Source organism: Rutidosis leptorrhynchoides, chromosome 8 (genome assembly GCF_046630445.1).
Source record: "Rutidosis leptorrhynchoides isolate AG116_Rl617_1_P2 chromosome 8, CSIRO_AGI_Rlap_v1, whole genome shotgun sequence".
NCBI classification, from domain to species: Eukaryota; Viridiplantae; Streptophyta; class Magnoliopsida; order Asterales; family Asteraceae; genus Rutidosis; species Rutidosis leptorrhynchoides.
Window position 1 is genome coordinate 108498429 of NC_092340.1, and position 25751 is coordinate 108524179.

Here is a 25751-nt window from a genome sequence, read left to right on the forward strand (position 1 = left end):
ACTTGTAGTATCAAGTACATGATTGTGGTGGTTGAATGGTTATGACCCTGGCCTTCCATAGTGGAGGTCATGGGTTCGATTTCAGGCACCCATAGTTATCCACTCATGGGCACAGAGGTTCGCATGCAATGACTCTGAGCTGCTCGCGTAGCGAGTAGTCGTCCTGGGATTAGTCAAGTTGACCGTATACCCAGGTTAAATTAAAAAATAAAATAAAAAACTACAAAAGTAGAACAAGGGTGTACTCAATTATTTAAGTTTTCGATTGTTATAACCTTAATTTTACTTTGTTTACTAAATTAAACGAGTGGACCAGGGCTTCTTGTCGGATTTTTTTGTAACAGTTGTACTGTTTGATCTTCGAATCCGTTTAATGTTATCGTTATTTTTGCCAAAAAAAAGAAAAAAAAAAGAAAAAGAAAACCTACAAAAATAGAAATACAAGCAGTAATTTTTCTATTTTAAACTTATACTACCAGTCTACCACTGTATATATCCAAATAAGAAAGGATTAAAGATAAAATATTTTGTGAATAAATAACAACAACAACAACAACAACAATACTCAATTCTATTTTAGTGGGGTATGGGGGAGGTGGGATGTATGAAAGGACCCGTTCATATACATTATAAAAGATTCACAATAGTTGATTACATTGCGAGGTATTTGACCTATATATGATACATTTTACAAACATTGCATTCGTTTTTAAAAGACAATCTTTCTTTACATCAAAAATTGACAGACATGCATACCATTTCATAATATCCACTATCTAACTATAAATTGATTTAATAATAATCTTTGATGAACTCAATGACTCGAATGCAACGTTCTTCGAAATATGCTATGAAAGACTCCAAGTAATATCTTTAAAATGAGCAAATGCACAGCGGAAGATTTCTTTAACACATGAGAATAAACATGCTTTAAAGTGTCAACCAAAAGGTTGGTGAGTTCATTAGTTTATCATAATCATTTATTTCCATCATTTTAATAGACCACAAGAATTTCATTTCCAGTTCTCATAAATATACGTCCCATGCATAGAGACAAAAAATAATCATTCATATAGTGAACACCTGGTAACCGACATTAACTAGATACATATAAGAATATCCCCTATCATTCCGGGATCCTCCTTCGGACATGATATAATTTCGAAGTACTAAAGCATCCGGTACTTTGGATGGGGTTTGTTAGGCCCAATAGATCTATCTTTAGGATTCGCGTCAATTAGGGTGTCTGTTCCCTAATTCTTAGATTACCAGACTTAATAAAAAAGGGCATATTCGATTTCGATAATTCAACCATATAATGTAGTTTCGATTACTTGTGTCTATTTCGAAAAACATTTATAAAAATTGTGCATGTATTCTCAGCCCAAAAATATAAAGGGTAAAAAGGCAAATGAAACTCACCATACTGTATTTCGTAGTAAAAATACATATAAAGTCATTGAACAAGTGCAAGGTTGGCCTCGGATTCACGAACCTAAATTAATTATATATATTTATGTGTTGGTCAATATTTGTCTAACAAATTAAGTCAAGTCATAGTGTACCACAATCCTAATGCTCGAGACTAATATGCAAAAGTCAACAAAAGTAAATTTGACTCAAAATAATTTCCAAAAATTTATACATGATTAATATATAGTTTAAATATCGTCGTTTTATATTTTTAAATATTTTTAAAATATTTATTAGAGTAAATAATATAATTTATTTATTAATAAATAAAATTTTATATTATATTTATATAATAAAATATACTTTTATATATATTAAGTAATAAAATTTATAGGGTTCATTTAATATTAAAGTAAGTTATTACACGTAGTAAAATATGTTTGTATCAAATATTTATTTAATAAAATAATATCTATAATGATAGTAAGTAAAAGTTGTATTATTTTGTAATAATAATTATTATTATAAAAATATCAATATTTATAATTACTAAGATGACATTATGATAAAACGATAATTCTAATTATGATAACTTTAATATTTACGACAATTTTTAATATTATCTTTAAAATAATAATTCTATTTAAAATAATAATAATAATGATATTTTATAGTAACAATGACATTTCTATTAAAATGATAATTTTTGTTAAAATGATAGTTTTAATACTAACGATAATTTTAATAATAATAGTAATGATAAAAATAATAAGAACGATAATTTTATCTAAATCAATATCTTATAATATTTTAATTTCATCATGATACTCTTACCCATTATTTCCTAATCGTTTCGTTTAATAGCTTTTAATCGTCTTTTATATCGTGTTCGTAATAATGATAATAATAGTAATCAAAATAATTAGGTGTTACAAATATTTGTTTTAATTACACTAATATTAATAATGATAGTTACTATAACATTATTAACGATAATACTAATAATTATCTTAATGATAATATAGTAATAATAATAATAACAATAACAATAACCATTTTTAAATAATGATATATATATTAATAATGATAATAATAATAATAATAATAATACCAATAATAATAATAATAATAATAATAATAATAATAATAATAATAATAATAATTGGATAATAATAATAATACTAATTATAACTTTAACGATAATAACGATAGTAATAATAAAAAAAATAACAATTTTTAAGGATAAATCCTTTTATTAATAAAGATAATAATAATAATAATAATAATAAGATAAAACTAGAACGACGATAATAATAATTATTTTTAATAATAATACAAAAATTCGATGGACTATAACTTCAAATCCGTTCATCGAAATCATTCGATATCTAAATGAAAAGTTCTTAATTTTTCGCTAGCTTTCCAACGACATGCATATCTTATACCTTATCTCAGTCGCATATATAACTAATTCAGGATTCAACATAACCTAACTAAAGGCAATATCAAAAGTACAAACATGCATAATCCTATATACTCGAGCACTAGTCAGGGATACACTATTAGTATGTAAAAGTTAAATTATGAGTACTCACGTATCAATATTGAGATTCAATATTGCAGGAAAGGTACGTAGACGCAACGGAGATGATAAACACTATATTGACCTCACGAGCATACCCATGAACCATACCAATCACCTCCATAGCTATAACCCATAATTTCCTTAATCCAATCCCACTCGAAAAACAATTTCAAAATCACTCGGACAGCACTCTGACGTAATATTTTATGTATACTAATAATATCTTGAAATAATACGGAGTAAATATATATATGTAAATCGATTGAGAGAGTTTAGAGAAAAATATTTTCAAGTTTCTATGAAATAATGAAACATATTGAATTCTATTTATAATAGATTTTTGAATTATTAAAGTGAATTATTAAAGTATGAATTATTAAAGTGAATTATTAAAGTATGAATTATTAAAGTGAATTATTAAAGTATGAATTATTAAAGTGAATTATTAAAGTATGAATTATTAAAGTGAATTATTAAAGTTAAAGTAAAGTAAAAATAAAGTAAAGGTAAAGTTTAAGTATAGTAAAAATATAAAACTATGTACGTATAATACGCGTATAAATATATATAATATTAATTTAAATCATTATATATATTTAATAAAATAAAATATAAATATCGTTATCTTTATCATACTGGTTAAGTAATGAGTTGTCAAAAGTGGTTCTAGATATTTATAAAAGTTATATACGTTTTAATAATAAAGTTCTTTTTAAACTGAAAACGTTTTTGTACGTTTGAAACTAAATCAAATAAATATAATAATTTTATTTTCTAAAACCAAATATATTTTTAAGAATCATTTTGTTTAAAGGTTAAAATAATGGAAATCGTTATATCATAAAATGTTTTTAAAAAAGTAGAATCATATATATTCATAATAGGTTTCAAGTTTTTAAATTACAGTTTGTTGGTGAAGCATGGGATAAAGTTCAAAGGTTAAATAAACGTATGAAATCATCTTAATGAAAAATGTCGAGTTACTTAACTTGTCGATATCCAACATCTAAGTTATTTACACTTCACGTTCTTACTTATAAATCACTTTACCATTTTCCGAATGTTGTCAAAAAGAATAGATTTGTTAAATCACAGTGGACCTCATAACATAGACCCGTAATTATATCATAATGTATCTGATAAATCAACAATTTGATATTATCTTCTAATTCCATCGATAAACATATTGAAATAAATACGATCATGTAAAGTATTATACGTTTAATACTTTATTAATATTCTCAAGTTATAATATATATATATATATACATATATATACATATTTATTTATATATAACGGTTCGTGAATCGTCTGAATTTGGTCGAGGTTATAATGAATGTATGAACACAATTTAAAATTCTTGAGATTTAACTTAACAAACTTTGCTTATCGTGTCGGAATAATATAAAGATAAAGTTTAAATTTGATTGGAAATTTCCGGGTTGTCACAATGTAGACAATCCTTCCTCTATCCTAGAATAAAGAGAAATCATTTCTCCACCCCGAGTTAAACACTTACAAGAGCGGAGAAAGTCCTCCCTCTCTCTATTCGACGGGTAAAGAGATTGCTTTCAAGGGGACCTCCGGCCATAAATCCGGCCATAAAGAATGAGAATAAAAAACAAAAAGAAATAAATTAAGTAACTTTAAAACAAAAACATGAAATAAATAGATAAATATATAAAAAAATAGTAATAATAAATAAGAAAATAAAAAATAAAATAAACAGAGACGCCATGAAAATGGTAGAATCAAATTTTCATATGTTTTACATCGTGCCTGGAGTTCAATTTAGGCTCTAAGCGGCAGTCAAGTCGCCAATAAATCGACGCTTGCTAAGCCTAGCTTAACAGAGTCGTGTATGAAAAAAAAAAAAAAAACTAATAGTGAGAGTGTATATATATATATATATATATATATATATATATATATATATATATATATATATATATATATATATATATATATATAGGGGCAGGATCAATGGGGAAGTAACCAATCGGGGGAAAGCGGGGGGAAGCAAATTTTTTTTTTTTTGAATTTTTTTTTTCCGGCATCAAGATCACACAAAAATATGAACATTTAGAAGAGACACTTCGTGATGAATGTTATTATTTAGGCGGAAAAACGATCGACAAAAATAACATTCAAGATAATATTGTTCGTGAAGAATATGAATGTTTTTTTTCTTCATGTTTTGTGAAGTAAAATTTAGCCCGATTTAGAGTTTAGGGTTTAGGGTTTAGGGTTTGGTGTTTTGGGTTTATGGAATAAACCCAAAACACCAAACCCTAAACCCTAAACTCTAAACCGTTCGTGTTAAAAACTCAATCTAAATCCTAAATCTAAACCCTAAATCTAAACCCTAAACCCTAAATTTCTAAATCCTAATATCTAAATACTATAAATCCTAATATCTAAACCCTAATATCTAAACCCCAATAGCTAAAACCTCAAAATACGCTCGAAAAACACGATAATTGTTATATATTACTTCTTCGAGCGTTTTTCGGCCAAAATAAAAACATTTATCACAAAGTGTCTCTACTAAATGTTCATATTTTCATCTCATCTATAATGTTCGTGAACAAAGTTTTTTCAAAAAACGAAAAAAAAAAGTTTTTGCTTCCCCCCGCTTCCCCCCGAATGGTTACTTCCCTCTTGATCCTACCACTATATATATATATATATATATATATATATATATATATATATATATATATATATATATATATATATATATATATATATATATATATATAGGGAAAAAGAAGGCGTATCTTAGACAGTAGGGCGGAGCTCAGGACAAAACGAGAGATGCTACGAAAAAAAAAAAAAAAAAAAACATAGATGCCCGCAAACAAGCAACCCTAAACACAACAAAACATACAAACCTAGAAACACAGACCAACAAACATACGTACGTACGTACGTACATACATACGTACATGCATATAAGAAACCGTACGTAACCAAACAAATAACATGAAAACTTGAAACTTACCCACGAGCATACATACAAACATACATAATAGCCGACCCACAAACGCATACAAACATACATACAGCAACATACATAAAGCAAAGAAATAGACATACAAACAAACAAACCCGCAACCACTACCTAAACCCTAAGCATGAATATAAACAAACACAAACAAGCACACACAAACATAACCAGTAAAAAAAAGGGGGCCCGGTAATAGACAAAGCGCAGAAAAACACGCTATATGACGAAACAAACAAACAAAAACACAAAAAAAGGAAGACACAAAAACACAAACACACAGACCGACGAACACACAAACACACATACACACAAACAAACCAACACCCAAACAAACACAGACCTACTCTTCTATTCTAATTCTAGTCCTCCACGCAATCCTATCAGAAGTCATGTCCTCGGTCAATAAAAGCTCCTTCAAGTCGAGCTTTATTCTATCCTCCCACCTACGAGTAGGTTTACCCCTTCTCCGTACGCCGTCAACCGTAAGTGCCTCTACTCTCCTAACAGGTGCAGTCAAAGGTCGCCTTCTCACATGCCCAAACCATCGTAGCCGTTCTTCTCTTAGTTTTTCGATGATGCTTCTAACTTTCAGGTTCTCCCTAAAAACACTATTTGGAATCATATCCAACATGGTTTTACCGCATGTCCACCTAAGCATCCTCATCTCTGCCACCTCCATCCTCCTCTCTTGCGCCTTCGTCATTGGCCAACACTCCGATCCATATAACATGGCAGGTCTAATTGCCGGTACAATAAAGAAAAGATTATATTGACCAACAATAAGTTCAAAACATCGGACAATACAATAAGCTCCCTTTGGTTTGTATATACATACTCCGTACCACCTAACATAACGAACAAGCATGATACAACTAAACAAAAACCATCCTTCTAATTAAAACATTAAAGTTGTCGGTTCGTAAATTTATTTGAAGGTCCGTGCAATGGCTGTTACCATAAAAAACCCTGCTATACCTCCTGTTCTAAATAACTCTTTCCCAATTTCATCATGTTCATTTTAAAAAAATCCAGCTTCATAAACAAAGTTTTTTACTCCATACACTCTCAAATTACTTCACACCCACTAGTTTCCCTCTTCATATTCTCAATATTCATCATCCAAATCCTCCTACTCTCTACACACTACTCCCTTCACACGCGTCAGCCGGTGGCAGTAGTGGTTTCATCACCACCACCGTCGGTTGCTGTATGTGAAGACGGAAACATTTACGTCTATGAACTCCCAAACATGTTCAACTCGGATTTAATAACTCCGTGTGGAAATTTAGATTTAGATCCCTGGCACTGGCAGTGTGGCGTAGCAACTAATGGCGGCTACGGAACAACTGCCAGTGAGCTGACCGGGATAATTCCGGCCAGCTTAGTTGAAACTTGGCATCGCACGAATCAATTTTCATCCGAAATTATTTTTCATAATAGGATCATGAGACACGAATGCAAGACATTAGAGCCAGAATCAGCTACAGCATTCTACATACCTTTTTACGGTGGACTTGCGGTAGGAAAATATCTGTTTTCTGAAAGTACTAACGAAGAACGTGATTTTCATGGTGTGAAATTAATAGAGTGGGTCCAATCACAACCATACTGGAACAAATCCAACGGCTCTGATCATTTTCTGGTTTTAGGACGGATCACATGGGATTTTCGTCGGTTAACCGACCCGGAAAAGAAATGGGGGTCCAAGTTTTTAAATATGCCCGAAATGGAAAATCTAACGCGACTCACTATCGAGAGAGCGCCTGGTGACTACCATGACATCGGTATACCTTACCCCACCGGATTTCACCCTCTTTCGGTTAACGATATTCAAACGTGGCAAAACTTTGTTCGAGCTTACAACCGAACCAGCCTTTTTACCTTCGTGGGTGCAGCTCGTGATGATATCGGTGATGATATCAGAGGATTATTGTTGCGAACATGCCGGAATGAGTCACTGAGTAGAAGTGGCGAATCTAACTCTAAATGTAAGTATATTTCATAATTCATATGCTAGAAATATTGTACTTACATACTAAAAGGCACTCAGGATTTGACCACTTCGTTCAATCCTCAAATCGTTTCGATTTCTGGTTATTTATCAAAACAGAACAACGTTATTATACATTCTAAAATCTAACTGTTGATTGCTGGTAATTGTTTATTAAAATATAAGTTAGGAGGACTTGATTGATTACGTTTAAGTGATAAATTTAGTAGGCCAAAAGTATAATTAATTTATATTTTTATGGTACTAATGAAAATAACAAGTTTTCTTTTTCCAACTATAGTAATTTATTCTTTACTAACTATATTTATTCTTTACTATCATAATCTAATTTTTTTTGTTAAGAGGATGAAGGCTCGAATGTAGACTCATAGGTTCTGTTTTGTTTCGTAGCTCGTTGTGTTGTTTTTTAGTGTTGTCATCGTAGTTCCTTGTGTTATTATTTCCGGTTTTTTGTCATCTGAGTTGTTGGTCTTGTGGTGTAGGTTTTGTGTTGTTTGGTTGGTCGCTTTAGTTGTGTTGTGTTCGTGTTTTGTCTAGCTTCTCGCTAATTTTTTATTTATAAAATGCTTGCCTTTTAAAAAAAAAACGATACGTGATAGTATTTTGCTAATGGAGTACGTTAATTGTTGGATTAAAATTTTATAGTGTACTCGTAAGCGTGTACAGTCATCATCATATTAAATTGATCAAACCGTAACTGCTTATACAAACCTATAAATGTTAACATTGACAACTTCTTTATGATTGGTGGTCGTGCCACCACACTTATAAAAATGGCTAGGCCAATTAGCTAGCTGCACCCATTTTATCCCGATTATTAGTTATACTATACGACAGTTTTATAGTGCGAGGAAAAGGTAAAGTGATATCCATATAAAGTACTATTGCTAATATTTAAGTGGTACAATAATTGATAAATGATCCTGTGACATGTTTTGCTAGATCCATCGGGTACTTGTCGAGTGGTGGATTGTGCAGTGACTCTTTGCGCTAATGGAAGCTCGGCGATAATGGAGACGTTATTAGGGTCCGAATTCTGTTTGCAACCAAGAGGTGATAGTTTCACTAGACGTTCTGTTTTTGATTGCATGATTGCGGGTTCAGTGCCAGTTTTGTTTTGGACTAGGACAATGTACGATCAATATGAATGGTACTTGCCTGATGAACCGGAGAGTTACTCGGTTTTTATAGATCATGATGACGTTTCAAGTGGAAAGATATCAGTAAGGGATGTATTGGAGAGTTATAGCAAGGAACAAGTGCGAAAGAAGAGGGAAAGTGTTATCGAAATTATACCGAAAATTGTGTATAGTGATGGCGGAATGAAAGACGCTTTCGAGATTGCAATTGATGGGGTTTTGAGGAGGTTTAAGGAGGAAAGAGATCAACGAAGAGGAGAAACAGCCATTGATGTTGTGAGAGATTGAATTAGTGATACTTTGTGCAAAGTATATTGTTAATTTGGATTATTGCCATGCTTATTACTCAGTAGTCAGTCAGTACTATTTTTTTCACTATAACCATATATATGTATATGTATATATGTGCTATGGCACGTACCTAGACGAGCCATCTTATAATAAGAGGGGCACGTGCCAAAGTTTGAAATGTGTCAACAAAAGATGAAAAAGAAAGTTACTGGACTCTGTTTAGATCAAATGGGTAGTCGTTTAGAGTACTAATCCAATAACAAGTATTCGTCGTCTTTGCTCGGACAACAAACTGGGCGTGCCCACCCATTTTGTCCGGTATCATGATAACCTCTTGATTTGAGAGGTCGTGAATTCGAGTTTAGGGGTTATTAATTTTCGTGTAAAAATTGTATAGGGTGTATTAATTTGCAAAAAAACACACGTAGGCTCCATAAATGAATTCATTAAACCATATATGTTTCGTTATAACACTTGTTTTAATATATTGTTGGTCATTTTAATTGTTCTAACCATTTACATAGATTATTAGTGTTTGTGTACTTTTCGGATACCTTGTTACTAGAACAAGGTAAGGTTGATTTGATCACTATGAATGATGAATTGGGTGTGTGGGATAATGAAGTATGCTTGTTGGCGATTCTCCGAAGGTAGTAAGAAGTTATCTTACTTTACGTCACTAAGATACAGAGATGCATCATTGTGAGTTGTATGTGATGAATATGGTATGAATTGAGAGTGTTCTATCCGGGGATCACGTCTTCTGCTTGTAGAACATTTTTAGGGTTTCTTCAGCTTCAAATGCTTTAATCGGTCTTCAATGTGGGCATAAAAGGATCCAATTGACTTTCTTTTCTGTCGATTGTGGAGATTCAGGAAGTCAGGAAAGTATTGCTGGTTCATTCCTCTTTTCTCACCTGGGCGGTAAGAATAGAAAGTGGTGATATCGCTCATATTTTGCCTTTAGCCTAGGCAATCTCGTGACTCAACCTAGTATCTATGGTCTTGGTAAGCGGGATACCTTTGTGGATTACTACCTCCGATCGTTATCTTCGGTTACCTAGCTTCGCATAGATCTAGGAGATGGGGTACACTATCAAGCCCCAGTTTAAATTTAGGAAGCGATTACTCTGATTGAAGCTTCGTGAAATTAAACTCTATGCATGCTCTAAGTGATGATTAGACATTTCTGATTTGTCATTATAGCATCTCTTTGCATAATTCCTTTTTTTGCATCTCTTTGCGTAATTCCTTTTTTGCCCTCGCCATTTAACTACCGTACCGTTAATAGTCAAGGGTATAGAGGTAATTTCAAGGCGTGATAACCAAGAGTGGTTTGAATTTCTGATTTTGATGGGACGGTTACTTGCCGGCAATATCAGTTTATGATTTCATCTGCTTCTTTATTTTTTATAATCCTCTTCTCTCTTCTTTTTTCCAATCAAGTCTTACATGCTTCAGTCGTCACTTAAGGTACTAATTCTTCTCTTTTTCGATTTTTCTCATGTCGAAAGTAAGTCTAAATATCAATACTAGCAATGTGACCCATGAACAGTGTTCGAAATTGAGAGAAACCCTGGGGTTATCTGTTGACGATATGATCGTGCCGGAATCTGGAAAAAAGATGCTAGAGTTTCTGGCCCGCTATGTTGGCATGAATACCGGAGTTTTTACCGAGTGCAGTCTCAGAATCCCCATTTCATCTTTTTATTTAAGTGTGTTGAATCACTTTAAAGTGCATGTTTCAATTTTACATCTGTAATGACCCGGAAATTTCCGACCAAATTTAAACATAATTTATTTTATAAGTTTGACACGATAAGCAAAGTCTGTAATGTTAAAGTCTCAAATCTTGGAAGTGTGTTCATATATACATTTGACCTTTGAGTAATCCCGACGATTCACGAACCTTTAATTGTAACTAAGAATGTGAATATATACAATTATATTTGTAAATAATTATATTAGTATTAATAAATTTAATAAGTTGTATATTAACATATTAAGTGTGATTACAAGATAAAAATATAACTATTGTACTAATATTATTATTATTATTACTAATATTATGAATATCATTATTAATATCATTATTTACATGATTATTGAAAATTATCATTTTTATTTATTTATTATCTTTATTGTAATTACTTTATTATTATTATTATTAGTGTTATTGAAATTTTATTATTACTTCTATTATTATTATCATTAGTATTTTTATCATTATTAGTATTATTATTATTATTAATATATTTATTAATTACATATAAATCATAAAGATATATATATATATATATATATATATATATATATATATATATATATATATATATATATATATATATATATATATATATATATATTCGTATGAATTTGCTAAGCAATCCCTATCTACTTTTCACATTTTCTTCTGCATTCTCTTTTTGTCAAACTGCCATCCCCACACAAATCAACAATTGTTTGAGTTTACTGTTTTGGTTTATGTCATTAAATAATCTCTTGAGATAATGCATGTATATACATATTAGGTTACAGAGATATATCCGTGTATATATATAAACACTTTCATGGATCTTTAATAACAAAATCCACCATTTCAACGATCTTTCTTTCTCTTGTTCCTCTTTCGAACACTTTGTAAATCCATTTCCATCACCACTCGAGCTCTTTTCTGTTTTTATTTGTATGTACACCTACGAACTAAACCACAAACATCATCACCTTGCACCCACTAAACCACAAACATCATCACCTTGCACCCACTAAACCGTCACCATGCTCGAACAAAAACCCACTTGTATTACTTGTGTTACTACTCTAACAAGGACTATTGCCATTCCGAGTATTTCTACCATTCGTTCTCCACAGAAACCCACACATACTTGCTATCTTTCGAAGACCCTTCAATCACTTCCAACCCACCATCAAACGCATATCACCATCATTAAAACCCATTCGAACCAAACACCATAAGTTACTTACGGTTCCTGTTCTATTCATTGATCGAACAAACCCTTCGATAGTTATCTTCCTGTCATGGTTGCTATGAAGCTCGAATTCAACTCAAGAATCTCTGGTGTTGACTATTGTTGCAGCCTGTTGTACGAGTCACCATCACCAACGAAACCATTTCATCAGGATCATCATAACCGTGAACCATCTTAATCTCTCTTATCTCTCTCTAACCTTGAACCTCCGGCGGCCTAGAAACCACCTCCCTCTATCACCAACCATCATCGTAACTCACATAAAATCACCTTTCCTCTCGTCTTTATTCTTTGTAACTCCGAAACCACCACCACTGCAACCATTATCCCCACATCTCTGCCACTTTATCAACACCCTACAACCACCATTACACCACCATGATCACCATACCCGAATAAATTATTTCTGTTTGATTTTCGTGAATACAACCAACACCACAACACTGCTACAGCTATTGTACAATTTTTTTTATTTAAATGAAGATGAAAATGACGTTTTTAATGGTGGGGTGTAACGTAGTTGTTAGTTGTCTGCCATTATTCCCTTTACCTTTCAATACTACTCAAACGAACCTCCATTTTATTATGATCTTGTTAAAATGGGCCGAAATTTTGGGCTAGTAATCAGTGTGCTAACTATTAGTTGGGCTTGTGAAATTATAGTAATGAGGTTAATAATTTGGGCTTGTGATTTTGCTAATATATCGAGATGTTCAATTTCATGGTAATGCTTGATAATATGTATGATGATGAGGTAAACGAAATGATATAGATGATGATGGTCCGTAGAAAGAACGATAATAATGGTAACGAGAGGTTAATCATGATATTGATGACGATGAGGTGATGAATACGGGTGAATGATGTTAGTTACGAGAGTGCGGTTATGATATATGATTATGATCATGAATTATGACTTATAATTATGATTTAGATGACGAGTTTATAATCTTGATAAAGATAAACGATAGAATTATGATACTCTGTAATAATGATGATGAATGAAAATGAAAAAGAAAACAGAAATATACGGTTAAATAAATTTAGTCTGTGAGATAAATCAGAAATGAAACAGACAGAGTGATGGTTCAGGGAGTTGTGGGTTTAACCGAGAGGTCGGGTTCGAACTTGGACTGTGGCATAATTTTTGGAACTTGTTGCTCTAAGGTTCGTGAATCCGAGGCCAACCCTGCATTGTTCAAGATAGTCATATGTATTTTTACTACAAAATACAATAGGTGAGTTTCATTACTCCCTTTTTATATATACTTTTGGGCTGAGAATACATGCGCTGTTTTATAAATGTTTTACGAAATAGGCACAAGTACTAAAACTAATTCTATGTGGGTTTAAAACAGAAATATACCCTTAGCTTGGTAACATTAAACTACTTGTCTATGTACGGTAGGCGCGAATCCTAAAGATAGATCTATTGGGCCTGACAAACCCCATCCTGACTATGGGATGCTTTAGTACTTCGAGGTTATTTTAAACACACCTGATCTGGTGTACTTCAGAGGGTAAAACATGAACGTTAAGGCTTGTTACCGGGTGCCTACAACTTATAGAGTACTTTTACACACTTGCGAGTGTACATATATTTATAAACGGAAATCTTGTGGTCTATTAATATACTGAAATGATTGTTATGATAAACCTATGAACTCACCAACCTTTTGGTTGACACTTTTAAGCATGTTTATTCTCAGGTATGAATTAAGTCTTCCGCTGTGCATTTGCTCATTTTAAAGACATTACTTGGAGTCATTCATGACATATTCAAGTCAGTACCTCGCAATGGGACCAGATGTTGATGACTTCGTCCAGGTCATATGAAGCAAACTTTGTTTTTTCCCACTGTTTATCCTCATGTTGTTGTTGCCGATAAAGCTGTCTTCCGAAGTTATATAATGATCCCATTCTCGAGGTTGCAATAAGTGATCCTGTTTTCGATAAGATATTCCATCATCCTATCATTCCTTCTACCCTTCCTGATATGCTTATGCTTGGTTGGTCTATTAGATAGTATCCATTCACTTAGCAGTTGTGCTAATTCCCCCCATATTTCCACCCCTTGCAGGTTTAGGTATTGCTGCTTAGGACGGGTGTTGCGGACGGGTCAAAGACATGTTTGACTATGAGCTTAACTCTGATGATTTCTCTTTTGTACTATTTTTAAGTAACATTGTCGTTTTAGAAAGTTGTAATGAATGTTAATCAAGTTGATTTCTTAACAATGGTTTGTAAACGTTAAACAGGGTTACTTTGGCAATTATATGTACTTCCGCCGTGATAAAAAAAAATCAGGGTGTTACAAGTTTGCTGCTTAGGACGGGTATTGCGGACGGGTCGAAGACATGTTTGACTATGAGCTTAACTCTAATGATTTCTCTTTGGTACTGTTTTTAAGTAACACCGTCGTTTTAGAAAGTTGTAACGAATGTTAATCAAGTTGATTTCTTAACAATGGTTTGTAAACGTTAAACAGGGTTGCTTTGGCAATTATATGTACTTTCGTTGTGAAAAAAAAATCAGGGTATTACAAGTTGGTATCAGAGCGTGGTTTAGCAGCAATTATGTGCGCTCAATTGTTCCTAAACCCTGAGTTAAGTCAAACATGTCCGTGGGGTGGGGCTAAGTGAATGTAGGATGTTGTGCATGTTAGTGTTTAGTAAGCTAACATTTATTCACTAAGCTTTTGTGCGAGTGTTTTTTAGCACAGATGGCAGATAATAGGGATGCGAATGCTACAAACCAGATCCACCCCGGAACATTCAGTGCTCCAGATGAGGAGGAGGAGGTTGAGGTTTACCAGGCTGAATATGTACATGAACTTGAAGGTAAACTCAAAGAAGCTCAAGAGAAGGTTGCTGAGCTTGAGTTAGCTAGACAGTCGGGTAATGAGGATACACCACCGGGTTTTGCCACGGCTCAATCACACACTGTACCGCAAATACCCTAAAACCAGTACCAATACATAGTGTTGCAAAAAACGGGATTAAATGGCGATTAATCGGTGATTAAATGGAAATTTAACATTTTCGTTAAGTTTAGTGTAATTCGCTATAAAAAACGGTCAACGCCGATTAATTCGGTCAAACACGATCAAACAGGATTAATCGGGATTAATTTAGGATTAAACGGAGTAATTCGGCCAAAAAATATTTATTCAATAAAATATTCATTTTTGAAACTGTTAAATTTAATATATTTATATTTAATATTTATTTTTGTTATAATTATTTATAAAAGTCAACATTGGTCAACATCCGATTAATCCACGATTAATCTACGAATTGCCGATTAATCCTTCAAATGCTCCGACCGATTAATCCCCGAATAGCATTTTTTACAACCTTGCCAATACCTATTACAGAACCAATTCCTTCAGCATGTCATGCCACCACAGAGTTACTACCAGTACTCAAATCCATTGATGATGAACCAAGTACAGCCACCCATATATCAACAATCGTTCCCACAACAGCAATTCCAACAACAATTTCAACCACCAAAAAGATGTACCTTTAAACAATTCCGAGATTGTGGACCGTCTCCGTTCTCGGGAAGTTCTGATCCATCTGTGACTCTTAATTGGTTACGAGAGGTTGAAAAGGCATTTGAGGTATGTCAGTGTGAACCAGAACTGAAGGTGACTTATACCAGTAGGTTGTTGAAAGACAGGGCTACGGTGTGGTGGGATTCGGTAATAGCAAGTGTTCCTCCAAACAAGTTAGAATGATCACTTGGGAGCAGTTTTACGGTAAGGTATGTGAAATATGTTTGACATGAATAGAATCAAAATGGAGTTTTTGGAAATGCGGATGACACCTCAGATGTCAATTGATGAGGTAATTGAGAAATACATGGACAAGTTAATGTTTGTGCAACAATGGGTGCCGGATGAGCAATCCAGGATTCAGCATTTTGTGAACATGATTTTACCTGAGTTTAGGACCTTTGTGAGGTCAGCACCGACGTTATCTCGAGCTTTTGTGATGGCAAATATGGTAGAAAGTGATGTTAGAGCAGCAAGGGGTATGAATAAAGGGAATGTGGTATCGCAGGGTAGTCAGGCTACCAGTCAGTCAGGTTCTAAGTCTAAGAAATCGTTTGGGTTTAGACAAAAGGGTAAAGGTAATCAAGAAAGTTTAGGGTCTAGTTCGGAAAGGAGAGAATGGTGTAAAGGTTGTAAGTCTTCTCACAGTGGGCAGTGTTCTGAGACAACGAGGAGATGTTTGAGATGTGGTATGGTTGGTCATGAATCTCAGGGGTGTTCCTTTAGGGAGAATGTGTGTTGCAGTTGTCACCAGCCGGGTCACCGTTCAGCAAGTTATCAGGCATCGAAGGGTGCAAGTTTCGGGGCAGGGTCAGGGGCGCGTTCGGCATCTGTCGGGGGTACCACAGCCTCAAGTGGACAGAAGAGAAAGAACCCGCCGACTATGGAAGCAAGGGCCTTTCAGATGACAGTTGAGGCTGCAACCAATAATGATGATGTCATAACTGGTATGTTCATGATCAACTCAATACCTGCTAGAGTATTGTTTGATTCGGGTACAGATAGGACGTTTATTGTAGTGACCCGAACTTTTCCATGTTTATATATATATATATTAAATGAAATTGTTATTTACATGATTAAGTGTTTCCAATATGTTAAGCAATCAAACTTGTTAAGACTTGATTAATTGAAATAGGTTTCATATAGACAATTGACCACCCAAGTTGACCGGCGATTCACGAACGTTAAAACTTGTAAAAACTATATGATGACATATATATGGATATATATATATAGTTATCATGATATTATGATAAGTAAACATATCATTAAGTATATTAGCAATGAACTACATATGTAAAAACAAGACTACTAACTTAATGATTTTGAAACGAGACATATATGTAACGATTATCGTTGTAATGACATTTAATGTATATATATCATATTAAGATATATTAATACATCATGATATCATGATAATGTAATAATTTAACATCTCATTTGATTTAATAAACAATGGGTTAACAACATTTAACAAGATCATTAACCTAAAGGTTTCAAAACAACACTTACATGTAACGACTAACGATGACTTAACGACTCAGTTAAAATGTATATACATGTAGTGTTTTAATATGTATTCATACACTTTTGAAAGACTTCAAGACACTTATCAAAATACTTCTACTTAACAAAAATGCTTACAATTACATCCTCGTTCAGTTTCATCAACAATTCTACTCGTATGCACCAGTATTCGTACTCGTACAATACACAGCTTTTAGATGTATGTACTATTGGTATATACACTCCAATGATCAGATCTTAGCAGCCCATGTGAGTCACCTAACACATGTGGGAACCATCATTTGGCAACTAGCATGAAATATCTCATAAAATTACAAAAATATGAGTAATCATTCATGACTTATTTACATGAAAACAAAATTACATATCCTTTATATCTAATCCATACACCAACTAACAAAAACACCTACAAACACTTTAATTCTTCAATTTTCTTCATCTAATTGATCTCTCTCAAGTTCTATCTTCAATTTCTAAGTGTTCTTCATAAATTCTACAAGTTCTAGTTTCATAAAATCAAGAATACTTCCAAGTTTGCTAGCTTACTTCCAATCTTGTAGAGTGATCATCAAACCTCAAGAAATCTTTCTTATTTACAGTAAGATATATTTCTAATACAAGGTAATACTCAAATTCAAACTTTGATTCAATTTCTATAACTATAACAATCTTATTTCGAGTGGAAATCTTACTTGAACTTGTTTTCGTGTCATGATTCTGCTTCAAGAACTTTCAAGCCATCCAATGATCCTTTGAAGCTAGATCCATTTTTCTCATTTCCATTAGCTTTATCCAGAAAACTTGAGGTAGTAATGATGTTCATAACATCATTCGATTCATACATATAAAGCTATCTTATTCGAAGGTTTAAACTTGTAATCACTAGAACATAGTTTAGTTAATTCTAAACTTGTTCGCAAACAAAAGTTAATCCTTCTAACTTGACTTTTAAAATCAACTAAACACATGTTCTATATCTATATAATATGCTAACTTAATGATTTAAAACCTGGAAACACGAAGAACACTGTAAAACCGGACATACGCCGTCGTAGTAACACCGCGGGCTGTTTTGGGTTAGTTAATTAAAAACTATGATAAAATTTGATTTAAAAGTTGTTCTTTTGGGAAAATGATTTTTCTTATGAACATGAAACTATATCCAAAAATCATGATTAAACTCAAAGTGGAAGTATGTTTTCTAAAATGGTCATCTAGACGTCGTTCTTTCGACTGAAATGACTACCTTTACAAAAATGACTTGTAACTTATATTTCCGACTATAAACCTATACTTTTTCTGTTTAGATTCATAAAATAGAGTTCAATATGAAACCATAGCAATTTTATTCACTCAAAACGGATTTAAAATGAAGAAGTTATGGGTAAAAAAAGATTGGATAATTTTTCTTGTTGTAGCAACGTGAAAATTGGTAACAAATCTATATTAATCATATCCTAGCTAACTTATATTGTATTATACATGTATTCTAATATATTATGTAATCTTGGGATACCATAGACACGTATGCAAATGTTTTGACATATCATATCGACCCATGTGTATATATTATTTGGAACAACCATAGATACTCTATATGCAGTAATGTGGGAGTTAGCTATACAGGGTTGAGGTTGATTCCAAAAATATATATACATTGAGTTGTGACAACTAGTTGTAGGTTACTAACGAGGACAACTGACTTAATAAACTTAAAACATCAAAATGTATTAAAAGTGTTGTAAATATATTTTGAATATACTTTGATATATATGTACATATTTGTTATAGGTTCGTGAATCGACCAGTGGCCAAGTCTTACTTCCCGACGAAGTAAAAATCCGTGAAAGTGAGTTATAGTCCCACTTTTAAAATCTAATATTTTTGGGATGAGAATACATGCAGGTTTTATAAATGATTTACAAAATAGACACAAGTACGTGAAACGACATTCTATGGTTGAATTATCGAAATCGAATATGCCCCTTTTTATTAAGTCTGGTAATCTAAGAATTAGGGAACAGGCACCCTAATTGACGCGAATCCTAAAAATAGATCTATTGGGCCTAACAAACCCCATCCAAAGTACCGGATGCTTTAGTACTTCGAAATTTATATCATATCCGAAGGGTGTCCCGGAATGATGGGGATATTCTTATATATGCATCTTGTTAATGTCGGTTACCAGGTGTTCACCATATGAATGATTTTTATCTCTATGTATGGGATGTGTATTGAAATATGAAATCTTGTGGTCTATTGTTACGATTTGATATACATATATATATATAGGTTAAACCTATAACTCACCAACATTTTTGTTGACGTTTAAAGCATGTTTATTCTCAGGTGAATACTAAGAGCTTCCGCTATTTCATACTAAAATAAGGACAAGATTTGGAGTCCATGTTTGTATGATATTGTGTAAAAACTGCATTTAAGAAACATATGTCGATGTAATATATTCTATTGTAAACCATTATGTAATGGTCGTGTGTAAACAATATATTTTAGATTATCATTATTTGATAATCTACGTAATGCTTTTGAAACCTTTATTGATAAAATAAAGGTTATGGTTGTTTTAAAAATGAATGCAGTCTTTGAAAAACGTCTCATATAGAGGTCAAAACCTCGCAACGAAATCAATTAATATGGAACGTTTATAATCAATATGAACGGGACATTTTAGTTGGTATCCGAGCGTTGGTCTTAGAGAACCAGAATTTTGCATTAGTGAGTCTGGACTTCGACCGTGTTTACTTGAAAAATGATTGCTTAACAAATTTTGTTGGAAACTATATATTTTTAACATGTGAATATTATGTGATATATTAATCTCTTAATTTGTTTGATATTATGTGATAGATGTCTACCTCTAGAACAAGTCCCATTGACTCACCTAATAATAATGAAGAGTCAAATGTAAATTGGAATGATTCGTGCACTGATTCAAAAGTTCCCGAAGAGGAACCGGAAGAAGAGTCGGAACCGGAAGAAGAATCGGAACCGGAAGAAGAATCGAAACCGGAAGAAGAAATAGAACTAGTAGGGGAAATAATAAAACGGATAAGTAGAAGAAAATCCTCAACCAACCGACCAAAGTTAATTATGGTCAATGGTGTTTCCGCCAAGGAAGCAAAGTATTGGGAGGATTACCAATTCTCCGATGAATCGGATCCCGACAAGGATTCCGACGATGTTATAGAAATTACCCCAACACAATTTAATAAGGCAAAAGAGAACAATAAGGGAAAGGGCATAAAAATAGAGAAATTTGATTCCAAACCCGATGAACTTTATATGTATCGTCAAGACCCGTATTTCTTAAGTTGTGACAATAACCCGGGAACCTCTAAACCACCAGGTTTTTCTAAACCAATGTGGAAAACGACGGCTCGTATTAGGGGAACATCATATATCCCTAGAAACTTGGCAAAACGAACCAAAACCGAAGAAGAAGAAGAAACGAGCGAGTCGGAATAAGATAGTTGTATTCGTGTGGTGTAATATATGTAATATAGTGTGCTTATGTTTTATGATATATGTAAAAATTGCTTGTATTAATAAGTATTTTTTTTTTTGAATCTAACTCTTGTCTATTTTACAGTTTAAAAACAGAAAATGGATAGACAACCCAATATTTTAAGAGACCTACCTGGAGACATGATTGATGAAATCTTGTCTAGAGTCGGTCAGAATTCCTCGGCACAACTATTTAAGGCGAGATCAGTTTGTAAAACATTCGAAGAATGTTTCAAAAATGCCTTGGTTTATAAAAGGCTTTCGTTCGAAAGATGGGGGATATCACATTGGGAAATCCATAAGTTACGATGTGTTTACTTTGACGCATATATTGCGGGGAACCCAAATGCTATTTTACCCAACGGGTTAAGAAATTATTTTGACTCAATATATTCGAATATAGGACTTCGTGATTTAGAAAAAGCGGCTAACATGCAACATAAAGAAGCATGTTATGCTTACGGGTTAGTAATGTTCGCTTCTCACCAAAGTGAGAACAAGAACATCGGGCTACAACTATTAAACAAAACGTTCCCACAAGTGACAGAGTCGGTAATTGGGGTAAGAAATGAGGTTTTTAGATTATTACGGGACTGTTGGACATTACGTGACCCTCGTCCCTTTGACGACATTACAACACGCTGTCTTATCAAGGGCCATAACGGTTATGTTCCACAAGACCAAGGATGGGAAGTAGTCCTAGTAAAACCAGAATGCATGACTTGTTTCTAGACGTATGAATTACGTGTCTTTATTGCCTTTACTGAACGACTTGTGTACTAGCTAGAATTATCTTCACAACTATCTTGTATCAAAGTTATTGTGTGCTATATTTCATGCTATATGTAAAATAAGCGTTATTGTAAGTTTGTAAAATATTGTGTAAAAGTTTGAACGCAAAATATTATTATAATCAGTTTTTCATATAGAATTGTAGTAGTTGAATTGTATATTAGCTACTAAGTATGAACTTAACGGGTAGGCACTACCCGAATTTAAACTTATAAAACGCTAATATGAAGAAAAAGCTTTTATAAATGAGTTCATATTATGCTACGAGATACTATTGACTACTCTTAATATTCTGTATGATTAACTTGTTTCATTTGACTATTTGAAGGAAATGGCACCGACTACTCGACAAACCATGAATATGAGCGAAGAGGAATTTCGTACCTTTCTTGCTGCAAACATAGCCACAGTACAGGCTGCGCTACATACCAACAATAACTCCGAATCTAGCAATGCAGCTAACGGCGCAAGAAATTGTGTAGGATGCACCTACAAAGAATTCACTGCCTGCAAACCTTTGGAATTTGATGGAACCGAAGGACCGATCGGATTGAAACGGTGGACCGAGAAGGTCGAATCGGTGTTTTCCATAAGTAAGTGTACTGAAGAGGAAAAAGTAAGTGTACTGAAGAGGACAAAGTGAAGTACGCTACGCATACCTTCACAGGTACTGCGTTAACATGGTGAAATACCTATCTAGAGCAAGTTGGACAAGATGATGCTTACGCACTACCGTGGTCAGCATTCAAGCACTTGATGAATGAGAAGTACCATCCCAGAACCGAGGTCAATAAGCTCAAGACAGAACTTAGAGGGTTACGAACCCAAGTATTTGATATTACCACGTACGAAAGACGATTCACAGAATTGTGCCTATTATGTCCGAGAGCGTTCGAAGATGAGGAAGAGAAGATCGACGCATTTGTGAAAGGATTACCGGAAAGAATCCAAGAAGATATAAGTTCAAATGAGCCCGCCTCCATACAACAGGCATGTAGAATGGCTCACAAACTAGTGAACCAGATTGAGGAAAGAATTAAAGAACAGGTGGCTGAAGAGGCCAATGTGAAGCAAGTCAAAAGAAAGTGGGAGGAAAACGGTGATAAGAATCACCAATACAACAACAACAGCAATTACAACAATAATCGCAACAACTATTCCAACAATCACAACATCAATCACAATTACAACAAACGGCCCAACAACAACAACAACAACTACAACAATCATCCCAACAACAATAACAACCGCAACAACAACAACAACAACAATCAGAAGCAGCTATGCCAAAGGTGTGAAAAGTATCACTCGGGGTTCTGCACCAAATTTTGCAACAAGTGTAAGAGAAATGGTCATAACGCGGCGAAGTGTGAGGTCTACGAACCAGGGGTTAACAGAACGAAAGGAACAAATGGTGTCGGAATGAGTAATGGCGGAGCAAGTAGTGTCGGAGCAAGTTATGCCAATGTAGTTTGTTATAAATGTGGAAAACCGGGCCACATTATTAGAAATTGCCCGAACCAGGAGAACACGAATGGACAAGGCCGCGGAAGAGTTTTCAATATTAATGCGGCAGAGGCACAGGAAGACCTGGAGCTTGTTACGGGTACGTTTCTTATTGACAATAAATCTGCTTACGTTTTATTTGATTCGGGTGCGGATAGAAGCTATATGAGTAGAGATTTTTGTGCCAAATTAAGTTGTCTATTGACGCCATTGGATAGTAAATTTTTACTCGAATTAGCAAACGGTAAATTAATTTCAGCAGATTATATATGCCGGAATCGAGAAATTAAACTAGGTAGCGAAATATTTAAGATTGATTTGATACCAGCTGAGTTAGGGAGTTTTGATGTAATAGTTGGCATGGACTGGCTGAAGAAGGTGAAAGCAGAGATCGTATGTTATAAAAATGCAATTCGCATTGTACTAGAAGAAGGAGAACCCTTAATGGTGTACGGAGAAAAGGGCAACACGAAGCTACATCTTATTAGTAATTTGAAGGCACAAAAACTGATAAGAAAAGGTTGCTATGCTGTTCTAGCACACGTAGAGAAAGTACAAACTGAAGAAAAGAGCATCAATGATGTTCCCGTCGCAAAAGAATTTCCCGATGTATTTCTGAAAGAATTATCGGGACTACCTCCACATCGATGTGTTGAATTTCAAATAGATCTTGTACCAGGAGCTGCACCAATAGCTCGTGCTCTTTATAGACTCGCACCCAGTGAGATAAAAGAACTGGAAAGCCAACTGCAAGAACTATTAGAACGTGGTTTCATTCGACCAAGCACATCACCATGGGGAGCTCCTGTTTTGTTTGTCAAGAAGAAGGATGGTACATTTAAGTTGTGTATTGACTACAGAGAGTTGAACAAACTTACCATCAAAAACCGTTATCCACTGCCGAGAATTGACGACTTATTTGATCAACTACAAGGCTCGTCGGTTTATTCGAAGATCGATTTACGTTCTGGATATCATCAAATGCGAGTAAAGGAGGATGATATTCCAAAAACTGCTTTTAGGACGCGTTTGAAATGTCCCGTTCTTATTGATTAAAAACGTTCCATATTAATTGATTTCGTTGCGAGGTTTTGACCTCTATATGAGACGTTTTTCAAAGACTGCATTCATTTTAAAACAAACCATAACCTTTATTTCATCAATAAAGGTTTAAAAAGCTTTACGTAGATTATCAAATAATGATAATCTAAAATATCCTGTTTACACACGACCATTACATAATGGTTTACAATACAAATATGTTACAACAAAATAAGTTTCTTGAATGCAGTTTTTACACAATATCATACAAGCATGGACTCCAAATCTCGTCCTTATTTAAGTATGCGACAGCGGAAGCTCTTAATAATCACCCGAGAATAAACATGCTTAAAACGTCAACAAAAATGTTGGTGAGTTATAGGTTTAACCTATATATATCAAATCGTAACAATAGACCACAAGATTTCATATTTCAATACACATCCCATACATAGAGATAAAAATCATTCATATGGTGAACACCTGGTAACCGACATTAACAAGATGCATATATAAGAATATCCCCATCATTCCTGGACACCCTTCGGATATGATATAAATTTCGAAGTACTAAAGCATCTGGTACTTTGGATGGGGTTTGTTAGGCCCAACAGATCTATCTTTAGGATTCGCGTCAATTAGGGTGTCTGTTCCCTAATTCTTAGATTACCAGACTTAATAAAAAGGGGCATATTCGATTTCGATAATTCAACCATAGAATGTAGTTTCACGTACTTGTGTCTATTTTGTAAATCATTTATAAAACCTGCATGTATTCTCATCCCAAAAATATTAGATTTTAAAAGTGGGACTATAACTCACTTTCACAGATTTTTACTTCGTCGAGAAGTAAGACTTGGCCACTGTTGATTCACGAACCTATAACAATATATACATATATATTAAAGTATGTTCAAAATATATTTACAACACTTTTAATATATTTTGATGTTTTAAGTTTATTAAGTCAGCTGTCCTCGTTAGTAACCTACAACTAGTTGTCCACAGTTAGATGTACAGAAATAAATCGATAAATATTATCTTGAATCAATCCACGACCCAGTGTATACGTATCTCAGTATTGATCACAACTCAAACTATATATATTTTGGAATCAACCTCAACCCTGTATAGCTAACTCCAACATTCACATATAGAGTGTCTATGGTTGTTCCGAAATATATATAGATGTGTCGACATGATAGGTCGAAACATTGTATACGTGTCTATGGTATCTCAAGATTACATAATATACAATACAAGTTGATTAAGTTATGGTTGGAATAGATTTGTTACCAATTTTCACGTAGCTAAAATGAGAAAAATTATCCAATCTTGTTTTACCCATAACTTCT

General features: G+C 33.5%; 1 protein-coding gene across 1 annotated transcript; it reads left to right on the top strand.

Moving 5' to 3' along the window:
• Window positions 1-6840: 6840 nt before the first annotated feature.
• LOC139862354 (xyloglucan galactosyltransferase XLT2-like) lies at window positions 6841-9501 on the top strand. Its single transcript, XM_071850944.1, has 2 exons — window positions 6841-7997; window positions 8963-9501. Exons 1-2 carry the CDS (start codon window positions 7019-7021, stop codon window positions 9445-9447), a joined length of 1464 nt encoding a protein of 487 aa, XP_071707045.1. The 5' UTR covers window positions 6841-7018; the 3' UTR covers window positions 9448-9501.
• The last annotated feature ends 16250 nt before the right edge of the window (window positions 9502-25751 follow it).